Below are 9,627 nucleotides of genomic sequence, written 5' to 3' on the forward strand. Positions count from 1 at the left end.
GTGTGGTGCTGCTTAAACTCTGGAAGATGTTTCGTTTATGTGCCTTATGTTCTCGCTAGGTTATATATATAAGACTTTCACAACGCGTGTTTAGAAGTGATGCTCTGGTGATTATTGTCGATTTCTTTCTGCAAGCAGTATGAAAAGAATATGTCACTTGTAGTTCAGCTTCTGTGGTGACCTGGCGTTTTGTGAGTGAACACTAAGCTGTATATCAGTGACAACTTTAGGAGCTGGGAGAGGAAGAGGACTTCTGTACGTGCTGGAATACTGATCTCCTTTTGTCTTCTTTTCAGGTTGCCACAGAGTAAGATGGATGGTAGCTTTGATTGTGATTGTGGTGAGCTGGAGCCACCTGATCATTAACAGAAAGCATCTTTTGTAAATCAAGAGCTGCCAGTTTCCTGTTTAACCAGACTGTAAACAAAGGAGAGGAAAAAGGAGGAAGAAGAAAAAAATAGTGCTTACCAGCACCATAGAATGACGCTGCTCAGGACCAGTCCAACACTGAATGTATCTGCACTGTGAGGAGGAGGATGTTAATAGAAGCCTATTATGTGCATATTTATTCACATTTTTGTTAAATGTTAACCAGTTTAGCACAGTAGAGCTGAGTGCATAGTATGTCATTTCATTCCGTTTGAGTTTCTTGTGAGTATTTTCTTTAATGTCTGCAGAAATGCTGCACCTTTCTTGAACTATGAATGCTGCAATCTTTCTATCTTATGCTCGGTTTGAGTTCTAGAGCTGACGGGCTCTAAATTCAAGGGGACACAACAGGCCTGGCTGGCTCATAATGAAATGAGAGTGTCAAGAAACCATCTTGCAGTCGAAGCCAAGTGTTTCTTCTCCCTTTCCGTAAGACCTTTCCTTCAGATACCAGTGGAAGTGTCTCCGCGTGTTTACAGAAGCTTAGTAGTTTGAGGAAAAAGAAAACGTAAAGAATTTAAAAATGGCAGAAAAATTTGAAAGTCTCATGAACATTCATGGTTTTGATCTGGGCTCTCGGTATATGGACTTAAAACCACTGGGCTGTGGTGGAAATGGCTTAGTTTTTTCTGCTGTCGACAATGACTGTGACAAGAGAGTGGCTGTCAAGAAAATTGTCCTTACGGATCCCCAGAGTGTTAAACATGCTCTACGTGAGATCAAAATCATTAGAAGACTTGACCACGATAACATTGTCAAAGTATTTGAAATTCTTGGTCCTAGTGGAAGCCAGCTAACAGATGATGTGGGCTCCCTGACAGAGCTGAACTGTGTTTACATTGTCCAGGAATACATGGAGACGGATCTGGCTAATCTGCTAGAGCAAGGCCCTTTACTGGAAGATCATGCCAGACTTTTCATGTACCAGCTGCTACGTGGGCTCAAGTACATCCACTCTGCAAATGTTCTGCATAGAGATCTCAAACCAGCTAACCTTTTCATTAATACCGAAGACTTGGTGCTGAAGATTGGGGACTTCGGTCTTGCACGAATCATGGATCCTCATTATTCCCACAAGGTGTGTGAAGAGTGGAAATACTTAAGTGATACGCTGACAACCGTGCCTCCTTAAAATAGTATCTTCCTTCTTGCAGAATTAAATAAAATTGCTGGTTCTTGTCAAGGTGCTTAGAGTAAAATGCAGTCTGTAGAAAGCTTCTTAGCAGTGGGATATCAGATTAGGGGTCGAACACGGTAGAAATGAAATACTTGCAAATCAAACGAAACGGGTCTCTAGGTGACGTCTTTTATCTCAAATAGGGGCAATTAACAATTACTGTAGCATAAAATAAAGCATAATTAGATGTGTTCAGAAAAAGCAGGTTATTTTTAACCGTGAATACCGAACTTGGGATTTTTCAAGAGCATTGTGTAGAGGCATAAGTGAGTAAGCCTTAGATAAGGCTATGAATGGTACATGCATAGTGTATGAGTGTGGCCATTTCCTGGGATTTATTCAGAGATGCTGCGTTCCTGGTACAGGTGATGTCTCCTCAGAGAGCTAATTATTTTGTCTGCATTTATTTGGCACCTGGGAATTATGAAGTTTTATTGTAGTGTCTGACTAATAAGTAGAATCACGCTTGTCTGTTGTTACTGTTTATTCATAAGGACAGTGCTGTTCCGTTTTGAAAGGTAGTGCACGACTTAGAACTACTCCTAAGACCACAGTCTTCAAGTGTTGCATTAAAACATAAGGAAAAAAAGTAATTAAAAACACAGTTCTCAAAAAAATGTAAGTAAGCATTTTGTTTGTCTGTTTTCATGTATTTGTTAGGGCCATCTTTCTGAAGGATTGGTTACTAAATGGTACAGATCACCCCGGCTTTTACTTTCTCCTAACAACTACACTAAAGCCATTGACATGTGGGCTGCAGGTTGCATCTTTGCTGAAATGCTGACTGGGAAAACCCTCTTTGCAGGTGAGTAGAAGAAAAATATTGTCTGTGTTCCTAAAAGGAATGGTGTTGCCTGATGGTATTCCTAAGGAAGGGTTTGTTTTCCTGGTTAGTATCAGTTCTCTCCGACTGTCAGGATAATGATTATACAGTTATGCTATAAATCGATGTGTTTGTGTGTCTTAGTTGTGTGTTTCAATAAATAGCAGAATTTAACTTAGTGAGCACACGCGTGGTTAATCTTCCTGTGATTTGGTTGAGCTCTGTTTACTGGCTGTGTAAGAAGTGTTCTAAATATGTGTTCTGTGAATTGATGTTTCCAGGGGTGTTAAAGGTTATGAGAGGTCCAAGTATTGCATTCATAAGTATTTCTTAATTTAGTCAATCTAATTGCATCTTGCTTCTTTATATTTTAGATGGTGGAAGAGTAGACCGTTTCCCCTTCCTCCTCTTTTTTTCTGTTTCACTGTACACAATTTTGACCTGAGGAAGTTGCCAGCTGTGATAATCTTCAGATGTTCTCGTGTTTCAGTGGTATCAGCAGGACTCGAGGATTTTGAAATGCAGTGTAGCGTCCCAAGGAGACATGTAACCTGCTGATGTTTCTGGTAGAATAGGAAGCAGTGCTCCAGCCTCGTGGGGTGCTGCAGTTAGGATGAGGAGTGCTTTCCTGAGGCCAATCTCTGGGTAGCCTTCCTGACCGCAGTGTTGATTTTTAGCTCAGTGCACAAACTGGACTCAGATCAACCTGAACTGCTTTTTGCACTGTTGAGATGACTTGGTGTGCTCCCCCTGCTGATGGGCATCCAGTCCATGGAGCAGAGGAGCCCGTCTAGAGCAGTCCCCTGAAATGCTGGTTTCTGTGTGGCTTTTGGGCCTTCAGCAGCAGCTGTTGTGTTGCAGTTGGCTCCTGTTGGCCCAGCTTACTGGGGCTGTGTAGATAAAACCCTCAAAGATTTGAGCTCGTGATTCAAAAGTCACATTCCTCCTGATGCATGTGGACTAAAACCTCTGCAGTAATTCTTACCTTTATACACCAAAATAAAGAAAGTGGAAGCATTTTCTCATTAAGTACTATTAAAGGAATACTGTCGCCCTGAAATCATAATGTTACAGAAGTCAGTGGATAATATGCAGAGAGGATTTTCTTAGATTGCACTGAGTTGCTAACTGAGCTAATAATTTACTGGAGAAATGTTCCCAGTGTAATAAATGCTCAACTGAGAAGAGATGTATTGGATTGCTTTGCCCCAAGCACTCCTACTGAAAAATAGAGAAACATGGGAGAAAGTCTGTGTTTTGGCACTGGCATAGATGGATTGCAGTTGCTGTGTGATGACACCAGTAGCATTTTGGTTGTTTGTTTTGTTTTTTTTTCCCTTGAATTGCATTAATACTTGCCAAAGTTACAGTGATTTAGGTTTTTTTTTTTAACTTGGTCTTAATAACCAAAATCTTACATTTCCAGACTCACTTATGTACCCCCGTTGCATTGCATAGACACATTAAAAAAAAAGTTATTTAGATGCAGCTGTGCCCTTCGGATTAATTTAGCACTGCCTTTGTTTTCCGATTTGAAGAACAGTGGACTTGTTAAAGTCGTGCATTTGGAAAGTGAACACGTTTGGAAATATTTCACTTAACCTGTCCTGAGACTCTGAATCAAGTTATTTTGCAGAGTTGTTTGGAGGGCTTGTTTTGGTCAGCCTGTAACTTCCTCCCTGCGTCTGAATCATCCCCTCGGCATCTTTCTGGAAGGCTAAAGGGAACAGGAAGAAGAATGGGCTTTGAAATCCCAGAACACCTGGGGAGAGGGGGAGATGCAATGGCAGAGGAGTCCAATAGCTGTTTCAAATAACATTGGTTTTTATTTTTTTTTCTTAATAAATCTTTTAGAATGTTAATTTCACCTAGAGTGGAATGAATAAAGCTGATTAATCTTAGCGTGGATTGGATATGGAGTGATAGTAGAGCAGAATTCTATTTGCAGCAAACTATGGGCAGTCTGATAGACTGTATTAGGGATTTGTAGTGTGCTGATGTGAAGCAGTCCTGACTCAGCTGGGAATGTAGGGCTCAGTTGCTTTCTCTTCAGTGATTTGGCTTTAGCATTTCTTTGCTCAACCCGGTAAATGCTTGGCAGGGTGTCCAGTGCAGGCTGCCGTGCAGACTGCTGAAGTGAACCGATAGCATGGAGATGTTGAGATGATGCAGCCTGTTTATTTATTGTGACGTGTCAGTATCTCTGATGGCCCTGAGCTCCTTGGGAAAGGAGGGAAGCACTGGCATGCAATAACCCTGTATACAGAGATGGAAGTGCTTGAAGTAGAAGTGACAGCGTGTGTCTTCTCTTGGTCTTTAGGTGCACATGAACTTGAACAGATGCAGTTGATTCTAGAATCAATTCCTGTCGTACATGAGGAGGACCGTCAGGAGCTTCTCAATGTAATTCCAGTTTACATTAGAAATGATATGACTGAGCCACACAAACCTTTAACTCAGTTGCTTCCAGGCATCAGTCCTGAAGGTAAGTAATTCCAAAGAAATATTTCTTACCATTAAAAAAATCATGGAACAGTGGTGATCAACATAGCAGTGCACGTCTGTAAGTGTTCTGTGGAAGTTTCAGTTGGAAGAATCTGTGTTGTCTGAAGAAGTGTCGTCTATTGTAATAAAATAAGAACACCACCACAGCTTGATTACATGATAGCTACTTGGTCATGTTGGGAGTAGAATTATGCATCTGTGCTGGACCTGCTAATGCTGGGAGACTGACAAAGCTGCTCTATTTTGAGACAGTAGCATTCTAAATATAAAGGAATGTTGGGATTGAGTCAGTTTAAAACAACTCTTGTGAATGTTGGTTTGTTTGTTGGTTTTTTTTGTTTGTTTGTTTGTTTTTTTTAAGTCCCCAAAACAGTCTGTGTTGAATCTTAGTTACTGACAGCAGTGTTTCATGACAGTTGGTGGGTACTGATTCCATTTGAAGCATTCTGTCTTGTAGTATTTCTTTTTTCCTGTTTTAGGCTAATTTATTGTAGCTCCTAGGTTTGACCTCTTCTGTTTACTATGGTTGCCAAATGGTGGTTTGGGGTATTTTTTTGGCAGTAAAGTGCTAGTAAATAGATACCTCACAGCTGGGGAGCTACACTTTCTAAGCAGATGCGCACCTCCAGAGCTGAGCATTATGCTGTGATCTTCAATTCTAGATGTCTGAAATGTCATTTTTCTCCTTTTAAATACCTTCTACTCTGCAGCACTGGACTTTCTGGAGCAAATTTTGACATTTAGTCCCATGGATCGATTGACAGCAGAAGAAGCTTTGTCCCATCCTTACATGAGCATTTATTCCTTTCCAACGGATGAGCCTATTTCAAGTCATCCTTTTCACATTGAAGATGAGGTTGATGATATTCTGCTGATGGATGAAAGTCACAGCCATATTTATAATTGGGAAAGGTAAATTTGTTGCTTACTGTGGCGTGTAGCATGACTGAATTGTTTCCTATTTGAAGTCATGTTGCTTCCTGGGCTTTGTTTCCTTTTCTACTTGTTTCTTAAGAAAGAATCACTGGGCTTATGACTCATAAGACTGACGTGGGTATGGTATGCTTATATATTCCTGAGATATGTTTGGGGATCTAAAATCTAAAATTTAATCTTTCCATTACTGTTTAGTTTCTTTTCCCTCCCCTCCATGTTTTTGTGTAGATTGCTCTTGTCCAATGCTCGATGCCTACAGCAATAAAGAGAATGACAGTAGCAGTATTTGAAGTGTGTTAAACTTTACAGAGAGCTCTGTAGATGGAGTGAGCTGTTGTACATAATTCTGGATTTGAATCTTTCAGATGTGCATATGAGGATTGCTTTATGCCAGATTAAATTAAAAAAAAAAAAAAGCAAAACAACAAACAACCTGGAAGAGGTACCTGATTTGATTAATGAAAAACTTCTGTCATCTATGTTGAATTGTCGTTATTCTGTGAGGGAATTGCTAAATGTAACTGTCTCTGTCTTGGGAGCTAGAAGACTGTTCGTAGCTGCTAACGCTTAGGAAATTGTTTTGCAGATACCATGAAAGTCAGTTTTCAGACCATGACTGGCCTATTCATAATAACTATGAAGCTGATGAAGTTCAGCGTGATCCAAGGGCTCTTTCTGATGTTACTGATGAGGAAGAAGTGCAAGTAGATCCTCGCAAATATTTGGATGGAGATCGTGAAAAGTATCTGGAGGATCCTGCTTTTGACACCCACTTCTCTACTGAGCCTTGCTGGCAGTATTCAGATCACCATGAAAACAAATACTGTGATCTGGAATGTAGTCACACTTGTAATTACAAAATGAGGTCATCTTCATACCTAGATAATTTAGTTTGGCGAGACAGTGAAGTTAACCATTACTATGAGCCCAAGCTTATTATAGATCTGTCAAACTGGAAGGAACAGAGCAAAGAAAAGTCTGATAAGAAAGGCAAGTCTAAATGTGAAAAGAATGGATTGGTGAAAGCCCAGATAGCGCTTGAGGAAGCATCACAGCAACTTGTTGAAAAAGAAAGGGAGAAGAATCAAGGATTTGACTTTGATTCGTTCATAGCAGAAACCATTCAGCTTAGTTTACAACACGAGCCTACTGATGTTGATAAATTAAATGACTTGAATAGCTCAGTGTCTCAGATGGAGTCGAAAGGATTAATATCGAAGTCGGTAAGCAGAGAGAAGCAGGAGAAGGGAATGGCTAACTTGGCACAGCTAGGAGCTCTGTACCAAACTTCTTGGGACAGCCAGTTTGTAAGTAACGGGGAGGAGTGCTTCCTCATAGACCAGTTCTGTTGTGAGGTGAGGAAAGATGAACAAGCTGAAAAAGAAAATACTTACACCAGTTATTTGGACAAATTTTTTAGTAAGAAAGAAGATGCTGAAATGCTAGAACCTGAGCCAGTAGAAGAGGGGAAGCTGGGGGAGAAGGAGAGAGGAGAGGGCTTTCTCAGTAACAGTGGAGAACTCCTCTTCAACAAGCAGCTTGAGGCTATAGGTATTCCTCAGTTTCATAGCCCTGTTGGTTCGCCACTGAAATCCATACAGGCCACGCTAACGCCTTCTGCTATGAAATCATCTCCCCAGATTCCCCACAAAACGTACAGCAGCATTCTGAAACATCTAAATTAAAACACTCAGCAGACATTTCTTTTATATTCATGAGCTGTGTTTGTCTTTTTTTATTACTAGTGTAAGTAATTTTTTTACTTGAATCAGACGGTGTAATTTTGGTATGGATTTCATTAGCTTTCTGTTTACCATTGTTTTTACAATCCAGAATTACTTTCTATACATAAGTTAGTTTTGTTTTTAAACTGGCATGTTGTTTGCACACAAAATTAAAGAATAGAGCAAAATAATGCAAAATGCAGGAGGTAACAAAAAATGCACTAAACCAAGTAAAAAAAAACAAAACAAAACCATTCTCTCAGTAAAACAGTGTCCATGTTTTGCAGAAAAAAGAAACTTGCCTTGAAATTTACACAGTGAGACTGTACATAACTGCATGAGAATATCTATTTTTCCCAAAAGGTTTTTTTCATCCATGCGTCGTTCCGAGTCTTTCATACTGTACACATTTCTTAGACACATGATACCAGCAGCAACTGAAACGAATGCAGAATTTGGTACGCATGTGTTATCTACCTCAAGGTAACAGCAGTATGTGGCAAAACATTAACCACCCATAGTGCTTCTCATTATGCACTTCTATTTAGCCAGCATTATTGTAGTAGCTATTCTTACTGAAGCCCATTCAATATTTATAAATGTTCTGGTATGCATTCTTTATAGTGAAGTGTTAATATGCAGCACTTTTATTTATTTTAGCAAATAAGTATATTTCTGTAATTATAGAAAGTCAACTTAATTTTTGAGTTACGTTTCAGATAAAAGTTTTTGTTTAGCACTATGGTTTTATTGCCTACATAGCTGGATATATATTAACATCGGCTTATTCTGAGGCTATCCAATACATTTTTTTCTAGTTTTCATTTCAAGTAAAGCACTCACTGTGTATAGGAATTTGTAATTGGAGGTGCTTGATCTCTACAAAAGAAATTAGGAATCGCTTTATTATAAAATGCTCCTAGAAGTCTTAATTGTGTTCATTTCTAAAAAATTTTGTAATGTTAGTTGTGTGCATGGAAATAATTAAGGTACAACATTACTGTAGGTTAAAGTTCTATATGGTGAGACATTTTGTTTTTACTGTATGTTTTTACTGAATGATTCCTGCCCCCCTTCCCTTCCCCCCAAAGCAAGCATGAATTAAAATTAGGTTAAATATAGCATGTAGCATCTCAGTCTTCTGAAAATTTGTTTTCCCTTCTGATTTTTTTTTTTTTAATTAAATACTGGATGTATCATTGGCTCCCCTGTTTAAAATGAAAGACAAATAAAAACATGGCCAGCAAAAAATGACTGTTGTTTCCTGGTGCTTTATACAAAGAGAAATAAACACCACTGGCTGTGCTGTGAGGGCAGGCGTGCTGCTGGGTGCTGTGCTGCAAGGAGCTCAGGGAGAGTAGAAGCCTGTCTTGTGGAGGGCAGGCTCCAGAGATGGGACAGGACAAGGGATATGGTAGGGGGATATGGTAGAGGGATAGGACAAGGAGAAGTGGTTTTAAAGTGAGACGGGAGGTTTAGGTTAGATATCAGGAGAAATGACTCAAAGGGTGGTGATGCCCCAGAACAGGTTCCCAAGAAGGCTGAGGATGCCCCATCCCTGGAGGCATTCAAGGTCAGACTGGATGTGGCTCTGGGCAGCGTGGTCTGGTGGTTTGTGACCCTGCACACAGCAGGCGGGTTGAAACTGAATGATCGTTGTGGTTCTTTTCAAGCAGGCCATTCTATGATTCTGTGTGCTTCTACAACTGTGTACAGCCTGAGCGTAAGGGATGTTGTGCAGGGGTACATCTGTGATTACAGCCTGAGTGTGTAACTAACTGGTTATGCTGATAGCTGTGTACCTGTTGAATCACAGAATCGTAGGGGTTGGAAGGGACCTCCAGAGACCATTGAGTCCAACCCCCCTGCCAAAGCAGGTTCCCTACAGCAGGTCGCACAGGTCTGCATCCAGGCAGGTCTTGAACATCTCCAGAGCAGGAGACTCCACCACCTCCCTGGCAGCCTGTTCCAGTGCTCCGTCACCTCCCTGTAAAGAAGTTCTTGCGCACATTCCTATGCTGTAGCTTATGTCC

At 40.4% G+C, this 9,627-nt stretch overlaps 1 protein-coding gene across 1 annotated transcript; it reads left to right on the forward strand.

The window, feature by feature from the left end:
- The first annotated feature begins 296 nt into the window (after positions 1-296).
- On the forward strand, positions 297-8,848 carry MAPK6 (mitogen-activated protein kinase 6). Its single transcript, XM_042832020.1, has 5 exons — positions 297-1,507; positions 2,267-2,411; positions 4,750-4,914; positions 5,645-5,846; positions 6,457-8,848. Exons 1-5 carry the CDS (start codon positions 953-955, stop codon positions 7,553-7,555), a joined length of 2,166 nt encoding a protein of 721 aa, XP_042687954.1. The 5' UTR covers positions 297-952; the 3' UTR covers positions 7,556-8,848.
- Positions 8,849-9,627: the final 779 nt, after the last annotated feature.

Source organism: Centrocercus urophasianus, unplaced genomic scaffold, assembly GCF_019232065.1.
Source record: "Centrocercus urophasianus isolate 14NV4802_14NV808 unplaced genomic scaffold, USGS_Curo_1.0 seq_1048, whole genome shotgun sequence".
Taxonomy (NCBI): Eukaryota; Metazoa; Chordata; class Aves; order Galliformes; family Phasianidae; genus Centrocercus; species Centrocercus urophasianus.